The sequence below is a fragment of the Echeneis naucrates genome, chromosome 4, assembly GCF_900963305.1.
Source record: "Echeneis naucrates chromosome 4, fEcheNa1.1, whole genome shotgun sequence".
NCBI lineage: Eukaryota > Metazoa > Chordata > Actinopteri > Carangiformes > Echeneidae > Echeneis > Echeneis naucrates.
In genome coordinates this window covers 14,445,325-14,462,013 of record NC_042514.1, presented here as the reverse complement: position 1 = coordinate 14,462,013, position 16,689 = coordinate 14,445,325, and the positions used below count along the sequence as shown (strand labels likewise).

The window sequence follows — 16,689 nt, the reverse complement described above, 5'->3', positions numbered from 1 at the left end:
AATCACCATTCAGCATTGGCTACAGGCAGCCAGCAACATAGCCATGACTCTCTCAGGTGTGTTCTTTATGGACCGCATTCCTCTATCATGTCCTATGACATACAATACCCAGTACAGTGACCCAATAGCCACAGGAAAAGCCTCAGACACTACATATTGTAAGAGCATACATTTAGTGGATGAGTTAGAGCTGTATTCATGTGACAAATTTGTGCTTCACAGGCATATGACTCATTTTAAGACAGGACCGAGAGAAGTGCTCATCAGAACATGAGTGATCTCCTTTGTCAGAGTTTTGGTCAGAATTCTTCACTTTTAACAATTTCCTGTTATTTTGTTTGTGCAAAATAAGATACTTATTATATATATATATATAATTAATATATATTAATTAATCATTAATCCAAACTGCAGCTTCCATTAACTTGACTATATGGTGCAGGAGAAGGAGAGTGAAGCTTCATTTATGCAATATGCAATTCAAATAAAAAACATTTCCACAATATTCCACACTTACTAAAAAGTGTGTGATTTTCTTTTTTGTCTTCTGTCCAGTAATTTTTGATCATAGAGTAGGATTGTTAAAATAGATTACTGCCCAATAATCCAGAACACGGACAGTGTTGGAAAAGGTGTGGCAATATATCCGCTGGCCACTTGCACATAATCTGGGAATGTCCAAATATCTCTTCATACTGGGTAAATGTAATAACAGCAATCAGTTCAATTATCAATTTGCAGCCAGAGCTTACTCTCAGCATTATGTAGCTTGGAGGGTTAGGGTACCAGCTAGAATGAACAAACAAGACAAATACCTATTACAAGTATTTTTAGAAGGTATTAAAAAAGCAATATGCAAGGAATGGCTGAGCAGGGAGTGTCTGATAACCATGGACTGGATAGAAATAGTTAAAGAAATCAACAACGTGGAAAGATTAACATTTTCCATGTGACATGACGCAGAGGACAGTATTAGATATTGGAAGAAATGGAGATGTTACTTGGACTTTGGCTGATTGCGATACTATAACAACTTTTCTCTGGATGGGTGTTCCCCCTGGGACTTTTAAAAAAGACATGAAGCAAAAAAGAAACACTCCCTCAGAATGAGGGCATCTCAAAGGACAGCTATGGACACTTTGGATATGCTGGACCCCCTCCAATCTAAACTCACCTGCTAATTTCCTACATATTTTTACTCAAATGATATTGAGCATTTCTCTTATAATAGATGACCCTGTCTGTTTGGTTTGTATGCATTTGTGTTTGAATAAGTAATTGAAAATGCAACGCTGATGGGCAAATACTCTGATGCTTGGACATTTAAAAGCACAAAGATTCAAAGACAGAGATGTGTGTGCTGCGAGATGTTATGCAGGAAGCTGTGTTCTAATAGGTCAACTATTAATGATTGTTCCCAACCCTATCAGTAATGTATCAATGATAAGTCCCTAACCAGAGAGTGGACATGCAACAACAGCATGCAGGGCACTTAAACATATTGTCCAAGGCCAAGGCGATGGAATTTAAGAAGTTATTGATTTAGTCTGGCCATGGAGCTGCTCCTGGTCAATAAATAAAATAAGACACCATTTCCTAGCCATGTTGGACCATGTTGGACTTTTGGCTTGGAAGGGTGTGTTAATATAACACCCTTAGAGCAGTAGTTGGGGCATCAGTCAAAGGCTAATGTCCTTCTGTGGTGCTGTTGGTACCGTGTTCATAAAGATAACTTAATGTCCAATATCCGTTGAAAGGTTTTGTTCTGTGACTGCCAGCAAATATGAGGAATATGTAGTATTACTCAGTTCTTAACAGTTATTTACAGTGCTGGGTAACTTGTGTTGATGTGCAGTTTATAGCATTGAGTGTTGTTTCCTAGAATTCATGAAGCTGTGATTAGTTAAATAAGGAGTTTGAAAGCGCAAACAACATCAAGTGGAGCTCCTTCAAGTTTAAATTGAAGACTGTGTATAATTTGGGGATAGACTAATGATCTCCTTGTTCATTCTCCTAGCCCTGTCCTTTATGCTGTCTGTCTCTGCCTTTTGTAAAAGGCCACCATAACAAAAACACTCATACTGCTACACATGAATGATGGGAATTTTACTTTTGTGTTAACCATGATAGTCGACCGAAAAACATCTTAGAAATCAAACGAAAGTGACTTCACAGGGAACTTTAGATATTATAATGTGGGAAACATTTGTACAAAGATACCCCTTCAGTTTGAGAACTATCTGTGGCCTAAAATAAGATATGGTGAATTTTGAACCAGCACCATTTGGCTGTTCAAAAACGCACATTTGAGTTCACAGTAGTGCAGTTCTGTGAGGCTTTCCTTTGGCACAGCAATACCTTGAGTGTCAATATGCTAATGTGGTCATTATGAAGTTATGAACATGCTAATCCTAAAATGGAATTATCTGTGCCATTTATTTAGCACACAGATGGCCGCCATTGCGTCTTGTCTTTTTTTTTTTTATTATTATTTTTATAAATCAAAACACTCAGTCCACAGAAAGCTACATACAGCCTGGATAAAGAAACAGAAAAAATTAAAATATGATACCTTTAATGTTTTAGCATCCTAGCATTTACTAAGTAGCATTAATGCTGCATATGTAAAGTTTGCAGAATAGGAACATCTAGAAAAACATTCCCTTTCATGCTTGTTCATGCATCATTCCTATTGTTAATCATCACTAGAAAGACATTTGTTGTGTTAAGTGAAATCACCAGCAAACGATGTGAATTTCTGCACCAACTGTAGATCAAACACCAAATAACTATCACATGATAAAAAAAAATAATAATAATAAAAATCAGCTGGCATGTGGCACTTATCAACATTAGTGTGTGTTAATCCATTGGGTTTGTTTCATGAAACTTTTTTTGAGGCCATTTCGGCTGCTAATATACACTGTGTGACATTAACTGTGGATGTGATTTCTAAACAGACTTGGGCTCGCTCTTCAAATCTACTCTTCTACCTACAGAATTACTGTTACTAATCTTTACTGTTATGGGTTAATTATCATCCCACTAATAAATTCAATTGTTCGTCAATCACAAACATTGTATTGGAATTTTGGCCACATAACTTTTTGGGCATCAAGTTGAATCCAATATCCTAAAAAACTAATTCAGATGGGTGCCAAAATCTGCACATAAGCAACTAAGTCTGTTTGATTCTACTATAGACTCTACTTATCACCTTTTTGATTTTCATTGATTCAGGCTGTACAGAAAATCAGCTGACTTTGGAAAAGAATAATGGTTTGGCGTTTCCATTTAATTTTTTAATTAATTGCTAGCACTCAGATTTTATTCACTCCAATTGAATTACAATGTCTTTGAACTCTCTGGATTATTTAATTAATATGAAGAGACCAAAAAAAAAAAACTTTGACCAATAGGCATTCTTCTTAAGAAAAAAAAAAAGAGCGCAATCGTAGGTTCAGTTTAGTACATGTTTCAAAGCCCAGTGGCTTCAAACTGACTGAGCTGATGTGTTTGACATATTGACAAATAACACAAAAACACACGTGCATGAAAAATTGATGATCCACAAGTATATGAAGGAACTTCAGTCACTGTGATTGTTGATTGATAATCCTAAACCCAAAAAAAGAGCGCTTCATGATATATCAGTAACAAAAGAACATTCTTGTCCACTGTCAACTACATGGGGGCACCAAGACCTTCTGAACCAAAAAAAAAAAACAAAAACAAAAACAAAAAACTCAACATCAAATTTAATAAAACATCTCAAAGGGCCTGCCCTTTGAGCACCTTAAAACGTATGAAAAATAGTGGGTGCATCGAGCAATGCTGCGAGTTGTATTGGTGCAAGTGAAGACTGGTTGAACAAGGAAAAGGTTTAAGAGTTTGTGTTAAAATGTCAGTAGAGACTGGCTTTGTTTCATTTGTTATGAGATGGAATATCCACTTCAGTCAAAATATGTCAACTTTACGGAATCAAAAAGTCATGAGACTGGCTTTATTTTTATTTTGTACGATGGAAAATGTTACAGGGTTAAAGAGTGAGGAGGCACTGGCATTGTTAGTTTTTTAGGTCACTTTTTTTATTCAGGAAATACAAGCAATATGGTTAAAAATCTTGTGTTAAAAAGTTAGTCTATTATCTGATGGAATATGTATTTTCCAATTAAGTGTATTTAGGAGTCAGCTAAAAGGGTAGTCCCCTTTTTGCAGCAGTGGGGAGGAGCTGTAAGTAAAAAAAGAAATAGGAGGAAGAAGAGGCCTTTATTTAATGAATTCTCTGCTGCATACAGCGGCACTTTCTCTTTGAACTCCACAGTTAACTTGGGCTGTCTGAGGGCTGCGTGCTGGTGTTTTGGAGAAAGATGCCTGCTGGTACATGTGGTGGGGTCAGGTATTGTAGTAAAGGGTAGCTGCAGTTATGCAGCGGCACATCTGTTGCATCCATAGTATTGGAGATTTTAATTGATTCGCTTTTGATTAACTTCATCTTAATCCTAAGGTCAACAATTTTGTTTGTTTTTCTTGTTTCATAGTTAATATGCAGATAACTGGCGAAATTTAGCATAAACCCGGAGCAGACAAACCCCAGCTTTCATGGCCAATTAATTTAAAATGTCTTTCTGAATATTTTTGATGTATATTATAAAGTATAAACAGGAGATTGGCAAAGCTACATGAGTAGCAAGCTTTTCAAAACAGTTGGTTCACCCAAGCCCAAAACATCAAACTCACACATTCAAAATGTTTGAATTTATGCAGTTCAATTAGTCTTCAAAAATATTGCAACCCTTTCCTCACTAGTGATCTCTGTGGGTACTCTCTCATAGTTATATTTTAAAAATTTGAAGAACACCAGCTGTCTCTTACAGCTGTCACTTCTCTTAGAGAAAGGCTACTATGGAAGTGTCAATTATTCATTCTGTTTCAAAAAGCTTTGTTTGTCACATTTCAAAGAGTTCCCTTTAATGTGGGATTCATATGGAATTAGGTATGTAACTTCTACACTTACCTGTCCATGCAGCACAATGAGATGCAGAGCTTATCCCTCACCAACCACAGGAGGTGGTACTTCTTTATGTATCATCATGCACAACAAACCGCAGTAGAAGAGAGCCACATAGAAGAGAAAAGATTATTATATTGCCGTTTAACAAGACACAAAAGACAGCATTGCTTGGCTTTTAAAAGGCTCATGCAGAGAAAAATCTGTAAGAAAAAGGAAAACCTGAAAGAATTTTAAAAACTGTTGCGTTTCTGCAAGGCAAGCAATGCCTGGTTAAAGCTAAAAATAGAAATCAATTGGAAAGAGGTTGAAGTGATATCTACCCATAAATCTGATCCCAGAACAGTGTATTATGCTACCTACTTCCAGCTGATGCGCCTGTGGTGAGGAAGAACCTTTAGGGTGAATTTAGAAACAATTGTGGTGAATGCAGCCCTAGGCTGCCGAACAGAGCCCCTTCATATCAGACCCCTGTTCCCAGGGCTCCCTGCCTTCTTCCTCTGTGTGAGCTCCAGGTATGTAAATATTGATTGAATTTGCACAGTAGTGACTGGTGATACCACACTTTTATGATTCGATACGATACCGATTGCTTTTCCATCATATTTAACTGATACCGACACAGTCTCTGATTTTTTAAAAATCTAAATATTGCACTTAAATACAAGTCACATGGCAACAAACTACACCTTGGGGGAACCTTTTTTCTTTCCCACAGGTGAAATATACGACCCGACCACACACCTTTTTCTTTCAGCTATTGCTCCACCTTCTCCACTTGTTTTGGTTATTAAGGCACATGCTAAGTTATTGCTAGCAAGCTAAAAACATTCGCGAACTGGAGTCGCACCTCTCTTCTAGTCACGTGACTTGGACTAGTCCAAGTTTATGCCACCGGGGGGGGGGGGGGTGTTTCGGCAGAAAACCCTGGAGTAAGTTACCCTAAACGATTCGGAAGTGAGACGTGCGCTTTTATTTCGTATTTAATAATTAATATCGATACTTTATTAGAGTAATCTATACTCATATATACATGTTACGCAGCCCGTTGAATCATACAAAACAATGCATACAAGCACGCACACACATATTTACACTGCCCTTCAACCCCTTCAACATATAATTTGAAAATAAACCACTAGTTCCTGCTTGTCTCTGTTTTGTCTTTTGTTTTTGTTTGTCCTGTCTTCACTGTATTAACTGGATGCCGTTGTTATGTCTCTCACCTGTTCTGTACTGCATTGCATCACTTAATTAAAAAAAAAAGAAAAAAGATAAAGAGTTGGAGCCAGAGACGGAGCAGGGAAGTTGTCATGCTCTGTGGGCCAGGATTAACTTGTATGTTATATTTTGTTTCAGGCTAATGTATTCAATCCCATTATCATGTAATATTAAATAAATATTGTTAATATTGTAGTAGTTAAAAAAAAGAGCAATTTATACTCAAATTAGAAACATGAGAATATCAATATATCTATGCCACGGAATCGATATGCCAATAACTAATGAAACTAATGGGCCGCACCTGTGGGCTGCGAGGGCCGCGGACCTGCAATGCAGCTTCCTGCCATGTGGTAGCAGTGAGGCGTCAGCCAGTGGAGCAGTTGTGGAAGAAGCCAGCTGCAAACCTTTGGCTGAAGTTGTAGAGAAGTTAAAAAGAAAAAACTGAAGATGAAAGTATCGCCAACCCCCCTCAAAGATTAAATCTGTGCGCAAGTATGAGTGTGTTGAGCGTGAGTTAACGCTATCCAGCACAGCACTGAAGCCTACAAAACTAAGGCGGCATCTAGAAACCAAACATCCAAAGCTAGTTGGAAAGCTGGTGGATTTTTCTTGTAGAAACTTGATTTGCTATAATTGCTAGCCTGTTCAGTGTTGTTGTATGTGCAGGTTTACATACACAATATAAATAAATGTCTTCGAGGTGACCACAGTGTTTTAGCTTGTAAGGAGTTAAAATACAAATCAAACCAAGACTCGGACCAATTACAATGAAAGTGTTAATATTTGAATGGGCACCGGGCCACCCTGTACTGGGAAAATTGGGCCCAGAGGTCTAAAAGGTCAAGAACCCCTGCTTCATGGTTTTGAACTTATTTCCTGTGTTGTAGACCTGAAATCCAGATGGCACAGCTGTGCACTTACACGGCCTTGGTCCAGTCCCTCCACATCATTTAGTGGTTTAGTATCCCAGCAGTGATGGTGACTATGTTGACTTTTAACAGATGCAATCATAAGCAGCATGGTGATCCCAATAAACAGTGCTATATGTTCACCTGCTGCTGTTTTGCACTGCTTTGCCTCTAGTTGCCCTGTTTTTGCCTTGCAGTTTTCCTATTTGCTTGTAGGTAATTTTGTTTATTTACCTCAGCTGTTTCTGTATTTCCACTTCTGTTAGAGCCAACTGGGAGGTTTATGTGTTTAGTTCAGTTTTCTCCTTTTAGTGAAGCTGAGAACTGTATTGCAAAGGGGCTAGGCATGGATGGTGAGGTCTCCACAGGCCTCAGCTCACTATCTCCCAGTTTTCTTTAGTTGGACTGCTTTGACGTGATTTTAGTATCCATACTGGGACTTTTAACCTTTGTGCTAAGCTCTTTTAATTAGCATGGTAATAAAGATACCTTCCTTTTTTCACTCACAATTGTAGTTTATTTGTTTAATAGTTTGCTAGCTTTCCTTCAGTCCAGCTCAGCAGATTAGAGTTTTTGATTATTTCCTAAATAAAGGGATATCTGTGTCAGTTCAGCCCGTGCCTGTGTGCCCTATGTACATTCAGGTTTAAGGTCCATTTTAGGGTGTATGTAGTACTTCCTGTGTGTTGTGGTCCCGTAGTGTGTTACCCCTTAGTCTACTTTGCTGCAAGCTTTTTACCATAGCTCTGGGCATATTCAAATACCAGAGTCTCACACAGTACCATCTGCCTATCAAGATGGCAGCAGGCGGAGAAGGCAAAGAGAACCCTGGTCGCAGGTGCCTGATATCAGCTGCTTCTGATAATGGGAGGCAGCCTAGGGCCGTGTTCTCTGACAAATGTTTCTAAATTCACCCTAAAGGTTCTTCCCCACCACACACACCAATAATTTCTGTCATTTTCTTGGGTGTTGACCATATCCCATTGGCAAAGCCTGGTGCTTGTCAAGCAGAGAGGAAGGCAGGTTAATTTGGATGTAGATGTTTGAGCATGGGCAGCACAATGGCGGCATAATGGTTAGCGCTTCCATGCAATAAGTAGGTTGTGGGTTCGGTTCCCGGCCTGGGTGCTTTCTGTGCAGAGTTTGCATGTTCTCTATGTGCCTGTGTTGGTTTCCTCCCACTGTCCAAATACGTCATGTTATAAAATGGAGGCAAACAGCCTGCAGATTTGTTTGTTTTTTATTGATTTAAATCGATTCTGAATCGTAGTAAATGAGAATCGCGATTCTTATATGAATTGATTTTTTGGCACCCCCCTAATCACCTCTAAATGTGAAGCCTAGGTAAATTTGAAAAGAATATTGTTAGAACAGTAGGATGGCATCTCTGTTCATAAAAAGCTCAGTACATAACCAGCTGACCATGAGTTAGCCTGCTGTGTACTGATTGTATTCTGATATTGATTTGAGCTTTAAATCAGCTGTAGTTGCTCCTAGTATGAATATGTATGTTATATATTTGCATGTTTAACCTTTTCTTTTAAATTTGGCTCAATACACTGCTTCTTAATGTAGTTATGAGGTTTAAAACCATAGATAAACAATTGATGATTGGGATGATTGTCTTCAGTATTGTTTATCTTTATTGTTTTTTGGGTTTTTTTTCTCAGATGACATTTTGTGCTGGGCAGCATGGCAGCTTAATGGTTTGTGCTGTTGCCCCACAACAAGAAGGTTTCTATGTGGAGTTTGCACGTTCTCCCAGTGCCCGCACGCGTTTTTTCCAGGTGCTCTGATTTCCTCCCAAGACATGTCCAAAGACATGCATGTTTGGATTAATTGGTGACTAAATTGTCCATAAGTCTGAGTGTGAGTGTGAGTGTTTGCTGATCTCTGTCTGTCTCTGTATGTGGGTGCTGCGATGGGCTGGTTACCTGTCCAGGGTGTACCCTGCCCTCCCCGAATGCGAGCTGAGATTGGCTCCAGCACCTCCTGCGACATGGAAATGGATAAGCAGTAAAAGAACGACAGTTTGCGTCAGAGATATAATTAACATTGGAGCCATTGTTTCATTTTATTAAACTATGCTAGTGTTAATGTCTGCCTTTGGCAGTGCTTGTAAGCGCTTAACACACACACACACACACACACAGCATTCAGAGCTGTTGCTAAAGCTTAGATAGGCACTTTATACTGTAGCTGAAAACGAAAATGATTGTGCCCACAGAGACTGTGTGTCCTCACTTGTCATTTTGCTGCAGTGGACCTTCACCTGTCAGCATTTTATAATTACATAGCAGCCTTCCCACAGCTGTAAAGCTATCTGTAGTACCTTTAATAATCAGATCAGCGTGGCTTTGGAGCAGACAGGTGGAAATGTGGACATGAGCTGAGGAAATGTTGGTCTGCGCTTACCTGTGTGTTTATATGAAACCATAGCAGCGGACATGTAACCAGACCATTTATCATTTAGACATGTCTGCTGAGCCCCAATAATGAAAAGCAACCAGACTTGATGACATTGAAAGAGGAGTATGTATGAAGCAGGTGAAGTACAAGCAGAGGAAACAAAGAATGTTTTTCATGTTAATGTTATACCTTTGACTTTTAGGCTTTGATGTATTTTGTTTGTACTATAGGCTTCCCCACAGTACACACTCATCTACAGGTCTTTTGACTTATTTTCCCTAACTTAACTATGTGCACATGCTTGATTGGACTGTGCCATCAATCTGACTGCATTTTTTGGTTTATTTCAACCATTTGGAAGAACATTCACTTTGATTATTTTTCTTTGCTTGGGGAAGTTTGGTGGCCTTACTTAATCCTAGCATAGCTCTACTCCATTAGTCCCTGAGCAGAGGTCTAATTACACACAGTAAGTGATAACGTGGGTGGGTGAAAAGGACCTTGAATGCCCCCCTGACAGAGAAAGCGGAGAACTGATAATGTAGCTGTAAATATAGGTAGCTCTAACATGTATACCACTGCTACCAATGGTATATTAAGAATGTAATTGATAAATATTTCCGGTCTCAGTGAGGACAAAGTTATCACTTTACACATCTCTATGAAATTCAACAAGAGTGTTCGGTATTATTGGTGTTCATTGTTCATTCAGCTCATTGTTTGGATGTTAACTTGACTTATAATCCACTCTCATTAAGTTCAGCTCTGTTAAAGATAGAGAGGTTTTTATGTCCCTGCGTGACAGCATGGTGACTGATGTGACCTTAGAAGCAGGCAATTAAGTTTACTACATTGCCTGAATATGGTTTGAATACTGAATATTTTTTACATATTATAATTGTGTAATTATTTCAAATGTTACAAGTTTTTGTTTCCTTGTTGTGTACATCCAGTTATATATATCAGAATCAGAATCATCTACTATATGAGACACCTTGTAACTTTTAGAAATTATTAATTCATCAATAAAACTATAAAGATAGAGTTGTGTGTTAGGTGTCCTGGGCATGAAGTTCACTTGAACACCTGCACCATAAACGCAGGAAGGGCAGTGTCCCAACACAGCAATGTAAGTTCAGCTCTTTCCTTTGAAGAAGCGGTTGCTTTGGTGAGACTCAAAGTCTGATGGCAAATATGGGGCAGTCTTTGGCACTACACGATCAGACAGCTACGTCAAATCTGGCATTCTCTACCAATGTAAATCAGATTACGAGTTTGTGTTGTCATAAACTTGCTATTCAGACACATAAGATGTGAAAGCAGTAATCTGTTCGCTGCAGGAAGCCTTTTCCTTCAGCACACTTCTAAGAAACAAAATGTACAATGCAGATGATGCACAAACTGCAATATCTGAGCTAGATATCAAACGACTTGATGAAAATATATACATTTCTATAAATAACACTTTGAACTTAACATGATTCTGTGCAATCTACATGATCGTGATGGAAGGAGATCAAGTAAATGTATAAAACTGCACTTAGAAATAACAATTTTTTATTTACAGATATTTTACCATCTTAAATACACAAATATTTATAATGCTACATTATACATTTGAAGTTTAAGTATGCAAATACATCCAAATTCTTCTTCTCATGCATATCATAAAAAATACAAAAATAAAATTCTGGACCACCCATAGTTATGGCAAAGCAGTCAGTCTGAACAATAAATTGAAAACATCATTAAATAAACATCACATGCCCAGAAGGAGCAGGTTCATAACAATACGTCCAAGACTTCTTGTCATTGCCTCCTACATGAAAGTCATTGACAGTGTTAGTATTGTTCTTAATATATCGTCCACTAGAAAGGAATCATCCGTACACCACAACCTGAGAAGTGATAAAGTGATAAATAATTAACATTACATTATTGCATAAAGATACAAAGTTATGTATAAAATACATATTGATATTAAAGCTGTGTTGCTTTCACAGCCTGCTTTGTATCCTCATCTCTTGTCAAAGCTGGGTTATCATACATCTCCAGACTCTTCATGCTTCCCTTCCGGATCTTTTCATCCTCATCATTTTTGCAGCACTTGCAGCAGCAGCAGCAGTATTTGCCGCAGAAACCCAGGGCTGAGGTCACCACAACATCCCATGGCGCCATGGAGTGCAAGGGCCGGGGCAAAAACTCCCAGTTGCGAAGGAACTTGGGCAGATACTGGGGGCATCGAGACTGCATCACGTTGACAATGATGACAACGATGACCAACACAACAATGGGCACACCGACGCCAACCAGAGCTTGCCAGCCAGCCAGGGACAGTCCAAAAACAGTCAGGGGGAAAACCAAGAAGCACAGGAAGAGGTAGAGGGCAGCAAACCAGCGGTATTTTGCAGTATGGTTCCCCAAACCCCTGGCTAACCTGATGGGCACTCGCGTGAAGGGGATTGGATACCATAGTATAATACCCATGATGTTGAAGAAAAAGTGGCACAGCGCAATCTAGAAAGAATGACAAAAAAGGTCAAAAATGACCCTGAAATAAGGCTACACCTTGATCATGTCCTGTTCATGCCAGCGTGTTGACTGGCGTGCAGTTGTTCTGAATCTCAGGATTAATGTTTGTTACAATGGGATGAAAGTTATTACAGTTCATCTTCTGGTATTCGGATATTTCACAAAAAACTAAAATGTCACATTGCAGGCTACATTTAAGAAAAAGTGATGGGATAACCGACACAATCATGTTACTCACCAAAATGAATCTGTTTGATGGGCAACATGATTGTCTGCGTTGCTGCAGTCCAGTAGTGAACTGACCAATACTGTTATCCCAACAGTGAAACCTTTCTTGCATGGTTACAAAAAGCACACAATGAAAGCTTTTTACTGCAGCTTACCTGCAGAGAGTTGGGTAGTGTTTCACTGGGGCTAGCCATGGCAGCAAGTATAGCAGTGGTTGTTGTACCAATATTTGAACCCAGGGTCAGAGGGTATGCCCGTTCAAGGCTAATGACACCAATACCTGTGGAAATAAGATCAATAAGATATAAGTCCTGAAAATAATGATAACAAAAAAATAAAGAAATAGAAGCTAATTATCATGTATACAAATGACAACTTACCAACAAGAGGAGTTATAGCTGAGGTGAAAACAGAGCTGCTCTGAACAATGAAAGTCATCCCTGCTCCTACCAGAATTGCAATATAGCCAGTAACCCAGGTGAAGGGGAAAGGGAAGTCTGCAGTCAAACAGAAATGCAGGAGGTGAGCAAGAAACCTGATGAAGTGAATACATTGTGACTGCATGCATAATGACCACATGGCAAGAGCAAACAAGGAATAGTTTTTCAAATCGATACAGTATTTGTGCCTGAGCTTTCTCTCTCACACAGCAGGACTAGTGGGCCTGGAGGTGAGCCAGAAGCACCAGGGAAACTCTGCCTGCACTGCTCATCAAGCATCACCATTAAAGCAGATGTGCCGACTATCAAACAGGCAGTCCGTGCTGAAGAGCATGTCTTTTCTTTCCGTACCTGTGTTGAGCACTTTTTTGATGACCAGGGCCACCTGGCCCTTCAGCATGGAGTTGAGCAGCTTGACAATCAGGATGAGACAAGTGCAAAGGACAAACAAAGACAGTGCGAGGAGGATGAGGCCCACCGCCAGGTCTGGCAGATTAGCATTGACGAAGATATGTTTGCCTGCAATGAGTGGTCAAAGAGATGACAGGCATTTCAGTGTTCACGTTTAATGCATTTATTATGTGTCAGCTAAAAATAGCCATGACTCATTTTACAGCAAACCTCTTATCATATATGTAGCTGATAGAGATTGGTGTTTGCGGTAAGGTAATAAACTGATGACGTCTCACCACTTGTTTTTTCATTATGTTCTTTGTATTTTCTTAATTCTGCTACTTTAACAACTGAGAACAAATGGATGGACTTAAGTTGGGGGCTGAATACTTTGAAGACCTTTTAATGTGGACTTGTGGAAGTATTAAGACAGCATGAATAGAGCCATTGAGCAAGAAGACGGGTCAAGGAGGGCATTAGCTGAGTCACTATAACTTTTCAAAGGGAGTATTGTCAGAACATCAGAGTATCTGCATGAAGGACAATGTTACGGTTGAATGGTTCTCTCGTGTTTCACTGAGCTTTAGCAGATCAGGTAATCCTAATTGCTTTGCAATCGTTCTCTTCCCCCTCCAACCGTGAGTGCTCGCTGAGGGAGGAATGCTTACATTTCTCCAGGTAAATAGTTGAAGAAGCATTCAGCTGGGTCCAGGTGAGGTTTCCTTCTTCCCAGCAGACAGCACCGGCTGCACAGTTGTCCACTGTCGCATTCCAGAAAGTCTGAAAAAAACAAACAAAACAACTTAACACCCAATAAAGATGTCAATGCAGCTATTGTATGACAATCTCTAAATAATCATACTGCAGCATTTCATAATTTATAAAATGGCACACCTCCAAAGTATGAGCTAACAAAATCACTGTGGTTACAATACAAAAAGGAAAATATCAATCACTAACACAAAAAACCAGAGGTAACCATCGCTTTATTGTTTGTTTTACTGTTACTGTGTTATGTTCAGTCTGGCAAAGTAATCATTTCATGCATGTGATGCAGTTTGTTTTTGACTTCTTACCGTGTTGGTCTTTTTTTTGCACCATATTTTGATCAGACTCTTGTTTCTGGCGTCTGGGTCACCAGTAGCGATGCCCGTGATGACAGATTTGTCCAACTAAAACAAATGTTTGTTTATTTATTTATTTTAAAGACCATTCATTCATAATGTAAATGTTGCATCTTATTGTCATTGTCTGTACCTCGACAATGGAGTTTGTGAGAGGGTCTGTGATGACGTTGAGCAGGTCAGGGGCGTCCTCTCCAGTTTGAATATTGAAGGATTTGATTATGAGGTCAGTGAGTTTGTACAGGACACCTGTGGCTACTTCCAGGGGCAGAAGAATCAGCACAGACAACCAGTTGAAGAAGTCGTGAACAGTAGCCCCAGCAAATGCTCTGAAAGAGAAAAAACACACTTTTGAGCTTGTGGTAGACACTATTTATACTGCCATTGTTACTTATTTTCTTCTATAAATGAATCAGCACATGTAAAACATTGCAAGCTTTGATTTACCTGCGGAACTCATTTCGATCTCCAGCCTGCATCATGGCCACGATTGTGTTGGTGACAGATGTTCCAATGTTGGCTCCCATGATGATCGGCACTGCAGACTGGACATCCAGCACTGAAAATAATAAGCAGCACTGTACTATATGAATGCGTAAGACTAGCAGGTACATAGTGGCTCTGATTTGAAAAACAAACAAACAAAAAAATCTGAAAAAAAAAAAACACTTGACTGCCACACAGAACTGGAATAAATCTAAAAGTAAGATGCAAATTTTTGGTTAAAAACACAGTTAGAAATTGTTAGATTGTTAGAAGGTCAAGTTAACCAGAAATCTAGAATAATGAAACGTGTCCAGCTACTGCCAGTCGAAAACATATGAGCGTGAAGCCTTGATGAGTGAAAATCGTCACTCTTCTTAACACAAATTGTTGTGTTCAAAAAAAAAAAAAAGATTTACGCACTTTTGCTTCATTAATTGGTAAATAATAAGCTAATATTCCAAATATTACGAGAAATGCTTGAGTTCATCTCGACTTGGACAAAGAAGATTTTGGAAACCACTGCACTAAAGAGTGCACCAGTCAGTACATTTAAGCACGTCTGTATGGACACATGTTCCATTTAAATCCTTATACATGTGAGTGTTTGTGCGTCTGCTTACATCCAGAGGACACCATGCTGACCACAATAGAGGAGGAGGTGCTGGAGCTCTGCACCAGCACTGTGACTAACACCCCGATCACCAGCCCAGCCACAGGGTTGGACAACACAACATTGTCCTGGAAGATGTCACCAGCAGCTTTGCCTGCACGCACGGACAAACAGCCTTTGGTTAAAAACACTATTCACATTACATAAGAAGCACCTCATTGGAGCTAACCTTGCCAATTAAACAGCCAGCAATGTGCAGCAGAGAGTGGTGGTGGTAAACAAAATGATGTGAATTTATTTTACCTCCGACAAGCTGGAAAGCAGAACTGAGGACGTCCAGAGAGCAGATAAACACATAGAGAAATCCAAGGAGCAGGACCAGCTTCGCTACAGCTATCAGCACTCTCATAATCTTCCCCTTTGTGTCCAGCTCTGTAGGAAAGAAAGGTACTGAATCAGGCTCAGATTGTGTAAAACTATCCATAGTGTGCTATAAGAATGACAAGCTGCCTCACCTGACCACTTTACTCCAGTGTCTTTGAGCTCAGGGAGATCCCAGGGATCTTCCTCTGGATCCCCATTCACCAGGTCCACGGTAGAGTAAGATGGCAGGATATCCTTACATGAGCTTTTTTCACCTAATGGAGGGCAGCGAGGACAGATTGTTAAGAAAAGGTGGGACTAACACAGGTTAAAGAGAGCTGCAGTATCTAAGGGAACAGGACATACCGAGAGCATGGGAGGAATCACTCCCCACTTGTGGTCTTGGAGACATGTCTACAAAAAAATAAAAAAATAAAAATAAATAAAATAAAACAAAGTAAAGAAAAAAAAAAGCGTTAATAAAAATAAGAAATGAAAGCAACAGGTAATTGAGGAATTCCCGTAAAGTAATCACGTGCAGTTAATCTATCTAATAATTTAAAGGTTTATCAAGTGTTAGCTTTGCAACCCAGCTTTTCAAAAATTTCACAGTTATGAAGAAATGCAATACATAAACTGGTGTCCAGTACACTGTCTCTAAAGTCTCTAGTCAACGCAACACTCCAAAATCATCATCAAGTGAGTAACTTCACTTTCTGAATTAAAAAAAAAAAAAAAAAAACTTTCTCAATGCAACTGCATCTCAAACACAATCCTGATTCAATGAAATGAAACACGACAGTCTGGCCGTGGCCGGCGGCTGTGATGCCCGTGAATGCACCTCACCTGCTGCGGTGTTGGTCTGGAGCTGGGAGCGGGAGAAGGGGACGCTTCCTGCAGGTTACCTGTTGCTCCCTCGGAGGCGGAGAGCCGCTTTTATAGCGCCGCTCCGAGCACACGC

The 16,689-nt window shown here is 39.5% G+C and overlaps 1 protein-coding gene across 1 annotated transcript; it reads right to left on the bottom strand.

Annotated features, from left to right (window-relative positions):
• Positions 1-11,092: 11,092 nt before the first annotated feature.
• Positions 11,093-16,662, bottom strand: LOC115041879 (sodium-dependent phosphate transport protein 2B-like). Its single transcript, XM_029499738.1, has 13 exons — positions 16,575-16,662; positions 16,095-16,142; positions 15,881-16,003; positions 15,669-15,797; positions 15,376-15,519; positions 14,717-14,828; positions 14,403-14,598; positions 14,222-14,317; positions 13,814-13,925; positions 13,104-13,271; positions 12,693-12,809; positions 12,468-12,592; positions 11,093-12,069 (listed from the first exon to the last, which is right to left on the bottom strand). The coding sequence occupies exons 2-13, from the start codon at positions 16,138-16,140 to the stop codon at positions 11,533-11,535; spliced, it is 1,905 nt and encodes a 634-aa protein (XP_029355598.1). The 5' UTR covers positions 16,141-16,142; positions 16,575-16,662; the 3' UTR covers positions 11,093-11,532.
• Positions 16,663-16,689: the final 27 nt, after the last annotated feature.